We start from the raw sequence: 16,347 nt of genomic DNA, 5'->3' as shown, positions 1-16,347 counted from the left end.
TGTGTCCAATTCTGGGCATCACAATTTAAGGGAGATGTCGACAAGCTGAAATGTGTCCAGAGAAGAGCAACTAAAATGATCAATGGTCTGGAGAACAAGCCGTATGACGAGTGGCTTAAAGAGCTGGTCATATTTAGCCTGCAGAAGAAAAGGCTGAGGGGAGACATTATGAGGGCCATGTATCAAGATGTGAGGGGAAGTCATCGGGAGGAGGGAGCAAGCTTGTTTTCTGCTGCCCTGGAGACTAGGATGCAAAACAATGGATTCAAAATACAAGAAAGGAGATTCCACCTGAACATTAGGAGGAACTTGAGAGCTGTTCGGCAGTGGAACTGTCTGCCCCAGAGTGTGGTGGAGGCTCCTTTTTGGGGGGCTTTTAAGTAGAGGCTGGATGGCCATCTGTCGGGGGTGCTTTGAATGCGATGTTCCTGCTTCTTGACAGGGGGTTGGACTGGATGGCCCTTGAGATCTGTTCCAACTCTAGGATTCTAGGATTCTATGATATGTAGCTGTTCAGCAGAAAAGGTTCTTCTGGGTACGCTTCTGGGTTCAAAATCATTGGAAAGGTTTGCTCCCAATGGAACTGTCCTGGGTGGGTGTTCCTCTGAATTTCTTCTGAGGAGGAGGGGTTTTCATCAAGAGCAAGAAATAACCACATCTGTTTTCTTCCTGCTGTGATTGCAGTACTTACGAAAATACCTCTCAGCTGATGATTGAATTAAAAAAACACTGTGATAAATGCAAAGCTTTCTGGGATCTGGGAGGTTAATAGCAAACACACCCAAACTACCAAGAGATAGATCCTAACATCTGCCTCAGGAATTCAATGTGATAATCATGATCACAACAACAACACCAAAAGTCCCTCATTCTTTAGAACATGGAGTTTCATTTTAAAGCAAGGTCTATATGAAATACATCACCTATTTTGAAGCCAGTTAAAGACTTCTGGATTTGCTAGATTAAAACAAAGCACACATCTTATTTTAAAGAAGAACCTTTGAATATGGTTTTGCCTCTGTAGTGGTGCATTGCAAATTTTAAATGAAAGCAGTTTTTTCTCTGACTGTGCTGCCATATGACCAGTGCCACAAAAATAGCCAAGGGGCACTCCTTGGGCACTGGAAGCAGAAATGAAAATGTGGAAGCAGAAATGAAAACATTGATGATAGAATGAGATTATCTCACAGTCCTTATCCACAAAGTCTTAGTCCTGAGGAAATATACCTTCAGAAGAGCATAGGAGAGATCTGTCAGACCCTGGGTGCATCAACATCAGTGGTTCTCAACCTGGGAGTCTCCAGATGTTGTGGCCTTGTTAGAAATCCTAACAACTGGTAAACTGGCTGGAATTTCTGGGAACTGTAGGCCAAAAACATCTGGGGATCCCTGGCTGAGAACCACTGTTGCAGTGGAGTAATGCAGCTTGACATCACTTTAACTGCCATGGTCAATGGTATGTAATCCTGGCAGTTATAATTTGGTGTAGTATATTTCAGCACTCTTTGGCAGAGAAGGCTAAAGATCTTGTAAACTACAACTCTCATGATTCCACTGCATTAAGCTGTGGTAGTTAAAGTGGTTTTCAACTTGCGTTAATTCAATAGTATAGATCAGTGGTTCTTAACGTGTGGGCCCCCAGGTGTTTAGGCCTTCAACTTCCAGAAATCCTAACAGCTGGTAAACTGGCTGGGATTTCTGGGAGTTGAAGGCCAAAATATCTGGGGACCCACAGGCTGAGAACCACTGGTATAGATGCATCCCTAGTCTCTCTGTGTGTGTCTTTTATTGACTTGATACCCAAGTAATTCTCAGAACAGAGGTCCTGGAAGACAGATGGCCTTACTAGCTCACATTCCCTTGTAACCAGCCTGACAAAATACCTTGCATAGTAGCTACAGTGGTACCTGTATAATGGCATGTTAGATAAAAATGACATAGCATTTCTAGTCTTGGAGAAAATACTGTTTGATGAACATATGGAATATTTATAGCACCTGAGTATAAATGACTGTGAGTGTCAAGATGTAATACCGAAGGGAATGAGTCATAACCATGTAAAAATTATTGCAAAGGTGTTACATCAGCCAGTGTCCCTTACTGATGACCTATTAGCAGGTGGCTATATAAGGAGGATGAAAGAATCCATATTTTTTTCCCTATGTGACTGTAGTATGCGACTATTATTTATTTACAGTTTTTATTCCTTGCTCTTCTCACTCCGAAGGGGACTCAGAGTGGCTCATAGAACACACATATGACAAACATTCAATGCCGATTATACAATCATACAATTAACCAGGACAGACAACACAACAAAGGTGAAGGCTATCCCCCCCCCCCCCCAATCTTATTTCTGGCATCTTGGAGGTCGTGCTCAACTCCGGCCATTGGGGGGGGGGGGGGGTCTTGTCGCTCCATCTTCCATGCCAAGAAGCTTCCTCCAATTAATGTCCTTTTCGATGATTACTATCTGGTGACTACTATCTGGTGATTCTGATTGTTTACTAGAACAAGTAAAGAGGATCGGCATATCCTGGTAGTTGGACTCTGCTGATAAATGGCCTGAAGCACATATTTTTCTGTGAAAGGCCTCTGCTGTATTTTTGCTTGCTTCTGGGATACTTTCTATCCAGCTTACGGTGGTTCAGGGAGGTCATGATTTGGAAACTATAAATCACTTTGAGGGGGACGTGGGTTTAAAAAGACAAAGATACTTCCAATGACTATAAGTCCCATATGCTTTGATTGACCTAAGTTGCAAAGACCTATGCTTGAGAAAAGCCTATGTTTGAAAGAAAATGCTGATGTTTGGAAAAAGAGTTGTTCCAGAGAAAAAGAAGTTACTTTCAATAATAACAATACAGCAAGTCAGAACCAGTTAACCACTACTCCCTAGGATTCCCATATGGATTCGAACCTATACTTGCAACAAGAGGAAGATAAGCTGGTGTTGACATCAGGGTCAATAACATGAAAAGCACCATTGTCTAAAGAGTCACATGTTGTTACAGCATAGAAAACCAATGGAATTGCATGATGGTTAAGATGTTTGTGATGTAGCCAACATTAGATGAATGGGGTAAATTATCTTTGAAAGCCTATAAGGATATGCTTACTATTTTCTGTAGAATGATAAAAACCCTTGCAACCATTTTGAAAGTGCAACAAATCCTTTTATTGCATCGATGTATGCATGTTTTTGTTGTTATTGCTAAGCTCGCAATAAATAGGTTTTTTTGCAGTTTGAAGATCCAACTTTTGTGGTGTCCTTCCTCGCCCTCTCCACAGAAAAGGGGCCTCCTGCCTTTGACTTTGAATTAAGAGGAGTATTTTTACATCTTTTACATCTTTGCCCCTTCAACTTCATGACCAGCATCCCACAACATAGCAGCAGGAAGGATAGGAAGGTGGTTTGTGTCATTAGGGCTTTCTCAGTTCTCCTACTATTGTTCCATCCAACTAAGCAGCACTTTAAACTGTATCTGGAAATGGACAGTGGTTAGCGAGGCTGTGATACAGACACATGCCTCATATAACTAGTTATGGCTCCATCATTTAGATCTACCTGAAGTTTCTAAACATTTGTCAGTGGCAAGTGCTGCATGCTACAGAGTTTATTTGTGCTAGCCAGATATATGGAGAGATCATTGTTTTTATTCCTGTAATTAAAACATTGTTTTTCAAACTCTAGAAGACTGATCGATATTTACAGGAAGTTTGGTGTTTCCTTGCTTCTTCCCCACTCTTTTTTATTCCTACTAATGGGGAAACCAATATTACTTGATTTGTCAGTCTTTTGTTTGCTTCACTGTCCTGTATTGTTGGATCTAGAGTCTCTGTGTATGTGTGTGTGGTGGTGGGGTGGGGAGACTGTCCATACCCATAAAGATAGAGGGAAAAATAGGTGACCATTCTTATCTCTCCTCATTATTTTGGAAGGTTTGAGGATGGAGAGAGATGGAAGAGAAAAAGTGGAAAGGGGGAAGAGATAATCAATAAGATCATCAATTCAATATGCCACTTTAACAGGAGTGCTATGACCCTAATCCCAGTGTGTGTGGAGGGTCGACTGTATTTAAATAGCCACTCCTTGATCCCTTTCATGTTTTCCCAAAACACATCCATCTGCAGGTAATGACCCTAGAGCTGAAAGAACTGAAATACAAACGAGTAAAAAACAATTTCATTTCCAAAATCTGTTATTTTTACACATCCAGACACCCAAATAAAGTAATCTCAGAAGTATCCTAATGGGGACTGCAGGACACAATTAACATACATATACTTTTCACAAACATATGGATGCATCTTTGTGCAGTCAATGCGGCTCCATTTGTGATTATTTTCTTCTTTCTTTGATGTAACACAAGGGCCATCACCTATATCTTCAAATCCTTCCAATGTTCTCAGGCTTCTGAAAAAGAATCAGCACTTAGTGTGAGCCGCATACTAATTGGGGATTTGACATATGGGACAGATCTAGAAGTTAGGAGAAAAAGTTATGTCTGGGAATCCATTTTCCCCAAATATGCAGCAGCAGTTGGGGCCAGTTAAAGAAGAAATAGCACAAAATATTCACATATTGGTGTTAAAATAAGGAGGGTTTGGCTTATACCACTTGAAGTGTCCTTAACGTACCACTATACTGTAGGACTTAATCACATGAGGGAAGCAAAGTGGCATTTGGCAATGGTTCCTATCACAGGGTACTGTGTGCATCTTACTGCTGGTCCGCCTCCTTCCCTCTATTAACTGATAGCTGCCAATTCCACCCTGTTCTCATCTCCTATCTTGTACAGTGGGACCATTCCACTTCTGTTCCAGCAGCAACGTGATGTCAGTGGCAAGATTCTGCCCCTCCTCACTCCTACTCATCCCACGTTCCATTAGTATTACCAAGCCATTTACAAATTTTTTTAAAGATAGCAATATTTGGCACTTTTAAAATTAAACATTGCTGGAACTGTAAAATCGTTAAAATAATAATTTAAAAAATCAAGAGCAGGGAGTGCAGGGAGATAGGGTTACAAAAGTACACAGAAGTACAATCATGGGACAGGGCTTGGCAAATCAGTGCTATTCCACAAGTAGAGATGTGAAATAATAAGGATGCTCCTGCTGGCATGTACCCCTATTGATAATTGTGTGATTGCAGCTTTGTACAACAAAGTTTCATAAGAGTGAACAGCACTGAACACTGTAAAGGTGGCTCTTATGCTTGAGTATGTTGACTGTGAAGCAATAAACCTGCATTTGACAAAGTGTGGTGCTACTTTCACACCGCAGATCAACTTCAAAATGTCCTCTTACTGATACTGTGTGTATTTTCTGCATGGAACATGAAAACATGAGCACTGGCTGTGCAGAAAAAATGGCATATTCTCCATTGCTATGACACTCTGGAAGGCAGTACTGGATAGACCTTTGCACAGATCCATTTTAGCCATTTTCCTTCAGTTTCTTCAGCTTCTCTGGACAGCTATAATTGCAAGGGCTCAGATGCCATAATATGCAAGTATTTGAAAAAATTCAAAACACAGCTCACTTCAAGCATTTCAGATAAAGAAAAATCAACTTGTAATTCTGTTTCCTGATATGTGTGTCTGTTCTTAAAATCTGTCTATCCATCCATCCATCTAGCACAGGCATGAATGCACAAATGGTTTGTCATTACAGTATACTTTTGACCACTTGATCTTTGGCAATTGTTATTTAGACTCTTATATTGCATAGGGCTGTTTTCCAAAGACCCCTTCTTTCCTGCCACCTATGAAGCCTTCCATCTCTAAATATCAGGAGCCCTGCCTGTTAGGGAATTCTCCTAAAAATAGCAGAACATCCAAAAATATGAACAGGATACATAACTGAGCAGTCAGCTCACAGCAAGCAGAAGGTGAAGTGTTGTGGCTGTGAAAGAATTCTTGAGCTTATGAGGCAAAGATGCAAAGTTCAATCTTTAAAATTTCAAAAAAGTTTATTTAAAATATAAGAACTATATTTCTTGATGGAAAAGAATTGGGTCTAAGCTTCTCTCTTACTCCATAGCCTAGCCTAATGTTAACTAATTGTACCTAATGAGGACTGCAGACTTGAGCAGTGTGAGGTTGACTTCCAACACTGCCAAAGAAATAATTTCTGTTATCTACATCATCCAGGCACTGACCTTCTGAAACAAGGATAGCATTCGTACATTTGTTACTTCTTACAATCAATAATGCTATTTGTTTTATTAAATTTTTATTTTACATGGAGTTCTCAAGCCTATGCCTGAGACTCTCTCTCTTACATACACAGGTAAAAGCAATGTAATATCCAAGGAAGAATGGAACTTACTGGGACAATATGCTTGTCCCATTTACCCACTTCCATGTTTCGCCTCCAGCATGCTTTAAGCCAATCCAGAATTCTCGGTAGGACTCCATTTTATAATTTAGAAAGTCCTAGGGAAAAATGGGAAGAAGGGGGGGGGAGGCATAAAACAAGAACCGTTTTTAAAATTAGGTAAAATGATTTGATAGTGCTGTCTTGCCTTCTCCTGGAAACAGGATACAGAAACATCAAGGAGAGGTTTAGCCTAACTTTCTTTCTCATGAATTAGTTCACTAGACAGAAGGATTTCTCTGGTGCACATACCTTCTACAAAGGGATGATCATAAAAAATATTGCTAACCAGCAGTTATTTTCCTACCTTGTTCTGCTTCAAATGGCACACAGGGGCCGGGCTGTGGCGCAGCTGGTTAGTAGCCAGCTGCAATAAATCACTACTGATCAAGAGGCCATGAGTTCGAAGCCCGAGTCGGATTGAGTGCCCGACCATCAAATAGCCATTAAATAGCCCCAGCTCATTGTTCACCTAAGCAACCCGAAAGACATCTGTCAAGTAAGAAATTTAGGGACCACTTATGCGGGGAGGCTAATTTAACTAATTTACATCACCATAAAAATGTCCAACAGCGTGTGTGCATGCCATAAAATGAGGAAGTACTCCATCAAGGACTCACCATCACAGTGGATGATGAAGCAGCAGCTCTTCCTGTGGCCGGAATCGAGCATACCTTCAAGAAGCCAGAAGCTGGGAATGTTAAATAACCTCTCTGCCTTTGTCTGTGTGTGTCTAATGTATGTCTGTCTAATGGCATTGAATGTTTGACATGTATATGTACATTGTGATCCGCCCTGAGTGCCCTTCGGGGTGAAAAGAAAAGTTACAAATTTAGTAAGCTGTCTTCAACCAAGAATAAAAAGAAACATACGTCCTGACATGCCTGGTTAAGCTAGACTTTCCCCTGTTCTACTCATGATGCTATTAGTATTTGCAATCTGGGTCTCCAGTTTTGTTGCTGTTGGGAATCTGTGTCTTCAGTCTGGGCTTCTTTTTCCAGCATTGGCCATACTTCCCAAAGCAAGGGACACTACTGTCAAGCCTTAAACCGGTCCCAACAAATTCCCTTTCTTGCTCTTCTTTCTTTCTTTCTTTCTTTCTTTCTTTCTTTCTTTCTTTCTTTCTTTCTTTCTTTCTTTACATAAGCTCTCACTTTTAAAGGCGCCTGGTGGAGGAATGAGTTAAACCCTTGTACCGGCAGGACTCCTGACTGACAAGTTGGCAGTTTGAATCCAGGAAGAGCGGGTGAGCTTCCACTGTCAGCTCCAGCCCCCTATGCAGGGACATGAGAGAAGCCTACCACAAGGATGTTGAAACATCAAACATCCGGTTGCCCCCTGGGCAACGTCCTTGCAGACAGCCAATTTTCTCACACCAGAAGTGACTTGCAGTTTCTCAAGTCACTCCTGACATGGAAAAAAAAACCTTTAAAGGATATGGAAACATTCACATTTTCTCACATAGAGGTTTCTGATTGGATTGGTGTTGTCTCTTGTCTTTCTTTCCAAGTCCTGTATGATGTTACCCCGAAGCTTACATGTTAACACTTTGGTGACATGAAATTTAGCTGTGTTTGCTGCAGGTAATATTAGATTGCCACAATTCAAGCATATTCTCCAAAATATACAAAATGACACATCTTCAAACATTTTGGGATCCAATTGTAATAAAGCTTTGATGAAAAGATAGCTTTATATCTACTCAGATGTCTCACTCACTCTTGAGTTTGTGTGCAAGAACAGCAAGTGCAGACATCCTTCTGTGCCCTGTTCTCAGCATATCAATTTCTTATACAAGTTGGAACACAATAGGCTCACCTGTTCCTGTTTATCTCCAATTATTATCAGATCTGCTCCTTGGTTTTGGCAATCATCTCTGCCATCTTCCCATTTCTTTGCTTCTGAGCAGATGAGATAACAAGTCTTTCCGACATTCTGCCACCCAGATGGACATTTGGGAATGCCTGCAATGAATTGATCCTTGAAAAAAGGCAGGCCAAAGAAAGTATATCCTAAACATCCCGGCACATTTTCTCCTGGCCATTAGATACCACCACTGATGAATACGGAGCTAATGGTGAACAAACATGACTCTTTGGTCTTATGAATATTGTACTATGCATTATATTCACACAACAGCTTTCCCTTTTCTAGCAAGAACTACATAGGCATCCAAAGTCATCTGTATCATTCAGGTTCATTTCAGAGCAAATTCAAACAATGATTTTGGGGATATGCTAAAGGTCTGTAGCACCTGACTCCCTTCTGGAAGTCCAGAAAATGGATCACTATGTTAAAGGAAAGGAGGGCATTTCCACATTTATATTCAGTTAATTCTTACACAATTCAGCACAGAGTGGTGGTGGGGGATATCCTATGGGGTTACAAGCATTTCTGCCTCCTCCATGGAAAAAGGAGCATAAGAAACAACTGGGGAAATAGAAGACCAACTAAGTAGTCAATTTCCTTTCTGCCTATCTTCAAGTCCTCTTTACCCTCCCATCTTTCTTTGTACATGGTTCAAAAGAAGGGAAAATACACATTTCGTTTTCTCCAATTTTCTGTCAGTGCTTCTATACAGGCACTATAATGCCTGTATAATGTGCACTGCAGCATGCATCAAGCCAGAAACAGAGTATTAAAAACCCACTGCAAATTCTAGAACAGGCCACAAAATCCACTGAAGCCAATCGGTGTATGTCCCACACAGAGCTCAAATCTGAGTTTTAAAAATGTGGAGCCCCATTAAAGTAGAGCCAGTACTGACACATTTTACAAACCCAGAAATATAGCTGACTGGAAGGTAAACACCTGCAGAAAAGAAACCATTTAGCTTCCATGGTAACTCTCGCTTTCTGCCCTTTTCTCTCCCCTATGCCTTGGTCTAGTGCTGATCCCCAATGATCATGGCAATGCATATCAATGTATTCCGGAGGACTAGGTAAAAAATCATTCCTGGGTTTGGATCAATCCACAATCATTGAATATTTGTGGACACCATCTCAGGTTCTTGGGATGATTGAGCAGGCGCTTCACAGTGAAACTGGTTCCTTTTAATTCACTTCCTAACTCGGTTTAAGTGGCTGTATAAAACCACCCTGTAAGGTGACTGAACTGAAAGCAGTCCATTTACAGCCATGTCAGTGAATGCAATTGATATCCTTTTGTCATCTGATTTCTTCACAATTTGCCCATTTTATTTTGTTACAGAACCTCATTGCTACATTAATATAAGTTCAGCATCACTTATCCAGATTACAAAACCCCAAATGCCTCAAAATCCAAAATTGTCTACATGGGTACATGGGATAATGAAGCCTTTACTTTCTAATGGTTCAATGTACACAAACTGTTTCATTAACATAGTTATTTAAACTATTGGATTAAATCACTATCATACTATGTGCATAAAGTGTGTATGCTACATCAACATATTTTATGTCTAGACTTGGATTCCATCTCCAAGAAACCTCATTATGTAGATATATGTAAATACAGGTATTTCAAAATTCAGAAAAATCCAAAACACTTCTGGTCCCAAGCATTCTAGATGAGGGATACTCCACCTATCTGGCATCAGTTGTGAATGCGAGTGAGGGAATGGAGGAGTGGGGATGGGGATTAAGAACAGCCTTAGCTCATGCTTTCAAATACATAGAAATAGTGTCCAGGAAGGTTTGAGCTTGGGAACTGGACTTACACCGCAAGCTTGCCATCAGAAGAGCTGTTATCACCAATATCAGGGAGCAAAACAGAGTGACACAGAAGATGATGAAGTGTCTCTTGCCAAAGGCTCTTCCCTCCATTTCATCCAGGAATAAAACTGGTGCTGTTAATAAGAATAATTCTGGAAGTCACAGGAAGGTCTGAGATTTTACACTGCAAATTCACAGAGAATTCTAGAAGGCTAATAAATTACACATTTATCTGTATGAGCAAGAGAGGAAACCCTTGGTTGGTCATGGATTACTGGGGCAGTAAGTTCCAGTCACCCATATACATGTTATAGGTTAAGGACAAATGAAAGATAACTAATTGCCTCTAGGGTTCCACTGACCAAATGAAGTAAGCATTGCCTTTGTAGTAATGCAGCTGGACTTTTTAAAAAATGTACTACCTTCAGGATGTCAGATTTTATCTTTCTAATGTTCCTATATGGATAAAAAGACATATCTGTGTACAGATAATTTGAAATACAGAATCTGACATCCTGAGGTATTCTACATCCTTAGGAGAAAACATGCTGCTCTCTTAGGGCCTTTACAGACAGGCCCCATATGCCAGGATCTGATCCCAGGTTTTCTACTCTAACCTGAATTATATGGGTCCACACTACCAGATAAACAGAAAACTTGGGATCAGATCCTGGATATAGCGACTGTCTAGAAGGGCAGTAAAAAATCTGGTAAAAAACCCAATAACAAACATGTTTTGGTGTTGCCTATCCCTAAGCAGAAACTCTAGAAATCCAGGCTGAAGCTTCTAATGTCTACTGCTCACTGTTTTGCCGTTGGCTGTCTTTAATGCTACTGCAACTCACCACCTATTCACATGGGGCATTTTTGCCCTGTTTTGCCTTTTTGTTGCATGTAGGGCAGGCACCGCTTATATTACTCCCAAAGTGGGGCGCTTCCTCCACCACTAAGGGTAAGAAAGTGTAGTTTGAGGAAAGCACAACCACCATGACTCCCAGATTCTTTTGGATTGTATGATTGATTTAGACTTGAGCGATCAATATCCTGAAGTCTTAAAGTACAAAGAGAAATTAATTCCAGAGCATATGCAGAAGACAAAATCAAGAAAAAATCTTTATTAATATTGCTCCTTCCAATGGTGATTGGCTCTCAAAGACATTTTTTATTCAATGCAAAACATAATTACAACTGTTGCAAATTCCTCAGAATGGAATTCAGACATGGCTTTTAACTTTGTTTTATTAACATTGTGTAATTTATTATTGTTGTTTTCATATGATTTGCTTTATTGTTGAATGCTTAGTTATGTTTATTTTGAATCGTTTTAGTCTATTGTTCTACAATACGGTATTGTATTTTTGCCTTTTATGTTGTGAACCACCCTGAGTCCCCATGGAGAAATAGGGCGGGATAGAAATAAAGTTTTACTTACTTACTTATTTTGCCCAGTTTTCTTACTCTCTAGGAGGTAAACTCACCTTTAGTTAAATGAGGTGGGTGCTAAGGAGAAAAGTTTGTTTTGTGCTTTGCTATTGACAGAAATACCACACTGTCAATTAAAGAGTGGGGACATAAAATGTACGACTTGAAAATATGTAGGTGTCACAGAATTGCCCTTCCTTTTATTAAGCCATGTGATTCAAGGCTCAAATATTCTGACCCCTGCACATCCCAAAAACCAAAGCAAAACTTAGGCCATTACTCCATTGGACAACAATCAGTTAGTTCACTTCTCATCTGGCTAGTCAAAGAGTGGAGCTGTATGTGATCTTGTGAAATTATTGGCTGCATTGGGGACCATAGCCTCAGAACCTCTGAGAAAATACCACTGCTTCCACAACTATTTAAAGACAGCATGGTGCCCTAATATGCTTCTGGACTTATATTTTCATTTGTTTCCTTGTTTGTTTGAACTTTCTTAGTGTCTATACAAAATCTTGTAATTTATAAATAATGGTTTATTTTAAACAATGTATATCATGTCACCACTCTGTACTACGAGAGCCTTCTTACCTGTCATATGCTTTGCAGCTTTGCCCAGATTCTATTTAGTTTATAAAGTGGTGATGACGAACAGATGACATACACTAAAGATTATCGCTGTCTGCACGAAACCAAAACATATAGCCATCAAATGATCCACATGATTCCCTGAATAATTTTAATGATTTATTGTTGGACTATCCTACAATGTCAGTTTCTTATATGACATACTGTTTTAGAAGAACCCACTTGCTTTCCAAAGCATTTTAGACATAACAAATATCATTTGTAGAGGTGCAGTAAATTTTTCACATGACTCAGTTTTCACTCCATCTTCCATCAGCTTCCTCATCCGCAGGCCCGAAAATGAGAAGGACCCATATTCCAGTTCAGAAGCGTTCTCATAAACTTGGCTTGAAGTCACTGAATCTAGGGACAGAAATGTCATTTCTATGGGATCGTTTGTTCTCTGGGGCTGCCAGTCAGTGACCCTCCAGTTGGAAAGCCTTGATCCAGAGAAAGGTTAATAAACTTCCCAACGTGTCAGAACTGGATTCTCCCACCACAGTTCACATCACTTCACATATTGTGCTATTTCTACACCAAAGAAAGCATGTTCACATAAGAAAACTATTAAATCTGCATCTAGAATATGTATGACACACACATGCACAGGAAGATCTTCTAATAATTTACAGTTGGCCCTCCATATTCACAGATTTTGCATCCACAGATTCAATCATCCATAGCTTGGAATTAAAAAAAAAAAAAAGCAAGCCTTCATTTGGCCACTATATATAAAGAATATTATTTTACTAAGACAATGTATATAACAGGACTTAAACATCCATGGATTTTTGTATCCATACAGGTTCCTAGAACCAAACCCCAGGAGATACCAAGGGCTCATTGTACTTAGAAGCTGTCAAATTCTTTCCTATTTATGAACTTTCCATTCATGAAACAACACAGGACGTGAAACAATTGCCAGGAAGCAATTTTGATTCTGCTGTACACTTCTTTTCAAGAAGCTGTAAAAGTACTAATACAATAGTGGGCGATTATTAGTTGGCTAGTCCTGGGATGCATTCACTTGTCTGCTGATAATTAGTTGGCTATCTATATACTTTGTAGAGATATCAACTTTATTTTTGTTGAGTAACAACCTGGAAGTAAAATTTAGTTAATTAGCATTGTTACCACTTGATATACACATGACATGCAACACTGAAGGTGCAAATGTTATGTAAACAGAACTGATACTTGTTGATTGTATAGGTTGTCACCCCCTTTGCTATAATGTACCCCCAAATAAGACAGAGGTCCCCAAATCCTATCTGGGAGAACATTAGAGTAAATATCCAATAAAATGAAATAAAAATTAATAAAAAGGCAACTAAAATAAGAACCATTTTGAATAATTTCTATTAAGGTACTTTAAGTTATGCATAGTTTTCCATTTAAGTCTCACCCCCCAACTTGAACCCTTAAAGTGCATACATTTTAAAGACCAGCCTTATGTCTGTATGAATGTGGGGAGAATGTAATAAAAAAATATGAAGCCTGCATTACTCTTGGATTTGAACTTATGGGGGGTCGAGTTAGGCATAAGACTTCCCATCTGGCCAGAACACTTACCTAAGTAAGTTCTTTTTCTGTCTTTGGCATCAACATGCCTAGAACTAGAGCGGCCCTTTGAGAATGTCTCCTCGTCTTCCCCATCAACTATTCTTGCATGTTCGGGTCCAGACTGCACTTCTTGAGTCTGAGACAATTTTGCTAAAATGCTGCTGTTATGGTAATCTTCATTCTGGTAGGCATCATCCATGGCGGTATGAGGCTATATCAGTAGTAGCCGTTCTTGGGAAGGATGGGGTCCGATGCCTGGGTTTCCTATCATAATCAGTTTCCTTTCTATCTGATAAAGCACAGAAGTTAGTTTCGTTTAGTATGTAAAAGACATGGGAGACTGCAGCTCCTTCAATTTGTTCCTAAGTAATAGGGAGCCAGTATTGGTTTGAGCTGTAGCAATACAGCCACCACAGTTGGAAACACAAGAACAATTTTTACTGGTAACTAACACGAATGTCAGACACACATATCAAAACATTAACATTTTTGATTTTTCAATTTTCTGTTGGATATTTCTCACATGCAGTTTGATCTTAGGGTTCAATGGAGCTTGCTTGTGGAAATGCCCAGTTGCACTAAAAGGCCAGTTTGTGCCATCGCAAATTCTGAGAAAGCCACCATCTTGCAATTGGCTTATTGTTCTGATGAACCCCCAAGCATTTTGAGTTAGTTTCAACCTAATAGGAGGTAACTAGGAGCTAAGTTCTCTGCCCAGTCACCTCTGAGTAAGCTCAACTTGTTTTATCTTTACCTGTATCTCTACCTGTCCTATCAAAACGTCATTGAACAGTCAGAGGGATATGTGGGATACACTCAAGTTTCAGATGCCAAATGAGTTTAGGAACAGAAGTAGGCTAGAGTAGAAAATTTAGATTAAGAATGGAGACATAAGATGTTGGGAGTGTAAACATTCAGCAAGGCAGTGGGAAAAACAATGTATTTAACTACACCATCCTAAAGAAGAATCTCTAGATTTGCACCTTAGCAATTTTTTGGACTGGTTTCCCAGAAAACCATGTGTGCTTATGCACCCTTGTGTTGATGTATGGCATGTTTTACACATATCAAAAACCCTCACACAACTATCCCCCAACCAAAAGCAAAAGAAATAATGTACAAGCAGATAGATCACTTGTCCATAGAGCCTTCCTGCTTCCCTCACTGCCTCAACTTGTTCTTTTTCTTTTGTCTGGGAACACTTCATAACTAAGCACTTGTCTTCAGCACACCATTCTTTCTTTTGGAGAAGATGCATTTACACTGTAGAATTAATGCAGTTTGACATCACTTTCACCTCAATGCTATGGAACCATTGGACTTGTAGTTTTACAAGGTATTTAGCCTCCTCTGCCAAAGTATGCTGGTGTCTTACCAAGTTATAAATCCCAGGATTACATAGCATCAAGACTTAACAATTAAGGTCCCTTCTACACTGTCCTATATCCCAGGATCTGATCCAAGATTATCTGCTTTATACGGGATTATATGAGTCTCCACTGCCAAATAATCTGGGCTAATATGATAATCTGGAATCAGATACTGGGATATAGGGCAGTGTGGAAGGAGCCTAAGTAGTGATAAACTGCATTAATTCTACAATGTAGATGCACCCCAAGTCATATACCAGATCTTGCATGGCAACTGTGAAAAACTTGTATTAGCCATTTCCAGGAAGTCCCAGTCTTCTCAGAAACAGTAGATGAACAAGGATATGATCAGCATGAAACACCGGAAGTATGAAAATACAACCCACATATTGCGTAACTGCAATATGTAGAGTTGTGAAACCAGATCTCTGCTAATCTGAAGGGTTTTTTTTAAAACAAATGCATTTGTTATAAAACAGAAAAGCATTTATTTTTCCAGCAATTATAAATATTCAAAAACTTAATATATTTAAGGGAGAAAATTGAAATTTATGCACTCCTGCATTAATTGTAAAAGTGACATGCATACATTCTACTTTGGTGCCTGTTTTCAAGTACTAAACCTTTTCTCAGAAGCACAATGGATGTTTAATCGAAGTATGTCTAATGGAATATTTTCTAAAGAACTGGAGAGCTTTTCATTCTTACACATTATTTATTGGATTCCACCTCCTAATCCTTTCGTGTTGAGGAAATCTATCTCAACAGTTCTGTTATCACACCTACCTGGCACTTACAGGAAACAAATGTGAACAAAGCTCAACTCCAAAATACCTATGCTCAGAAAATAGCATATTGTATTACTTGTATTAAAATATGCTTTTTTCTGTGCATAGTTATTTTGATAACTATATATAGTTATTTTCTGTACAGTTATTTTTGCTCAGATAACAGTAGGAGCAAAACATCAGGGCTTATCCCCTCCTTCCTCCCCCACAGGACAGGAAGGAGATTATCACTTCACCACAAGATAGGCTGATTTCCATGCATGTACAGAAGTCTGATATTTACTGAACAAAACTCTTGGGGGGAACTGACTTCTCTGTAGAATTTGGAAGAGTGCCAACACTTCACAAACTTTTTTTTAAATCAACTAAGCTTTCTTTTTTCAGAAAGAGTTATGCTGTGACACAATGCTAACCAAGCTAAGACAAAAGTCTTGTTGCATCCTCCAAATATTTGTTCAATGCCATATACAGAATTCTTTATAAAGTGAACCATATTTG

The 16,347-nt window shown here is 39.5% G+C and overlaps 1 protein-coding gene across 1 annotated transcript; it reads right to left on the bottom strand.

Moving 5' to 3' along the window:
• Positions 1-2,619: 2,619 nt before the first annotated feature.
• LOC103277802 (snaclec 3) lies at positions 2,620-16,314 on the bottom strand. The gene is made up of 5 exons (XM_008104222.2): positions 13,701-16,314; positions 10,085-10,213; positions 8,203-8,348; positions 6,337-6,443; positions 2,620-4,417 (listed from the first exon to the last, which is right to left on the bottom strand). The coding sequence occupies exons 1-5, from the start codon at positions 13,888-13,890 to the stop codon at positions 4,240-4,242; spliced, it is 750 nt and encodes a 249-aa protein (XP_008102429.2). The 5' UTR covers positions 13,891-16,314; the 3' UTR covers positions 2,620-4,239.
• Between the last annotated feature and the right edge of the window lie 33 nt (positions 16,315-16,347).

This window comes from Anolis carolinensis, chromosome 2 (assembly GCF_035594765.1).
Source record: "Anolis carolinensis isolate JA03-04 chromosome 2, rAnoCar3.1.pri, whole genome shotgun sequence".
In the NCBI taxonomy this organism is placed as follows: Eukaryota; Metazoa; Chordata; class Lepidosauria; order Squamata; family Dactyloidae; genus Anolis; species Anolis carolinensis.
This window is presented reverse-complemented; position numbering and strand designations above follow the sequence as displayed.

Excerpts from the sequence above, each read along its gene's own strand:
- LOC103277802 (XM_008104222.2), bottom strand. The coding sequence starts at position 13,890 with ATGGATGATGCCTACCAGAATGAAGATTACCATAACAGCAGCATTTTA. Across the intron at positions 10,214-13,700 it reads CAGAAAAAGAACTTACTTAG|CACCAGTTTTATTCCTGGAT; the intron begins GTAAGTGTTCTG and ends TCTTATTAACAG. Across the intron at positions 6,444-8,202 it reads TTGGAGATAAACAGGAACAG|GACTTTCTAAATTATAAAAT; the intron begins GTGAGCCTATTG and ends ATTTTTCCCTAG.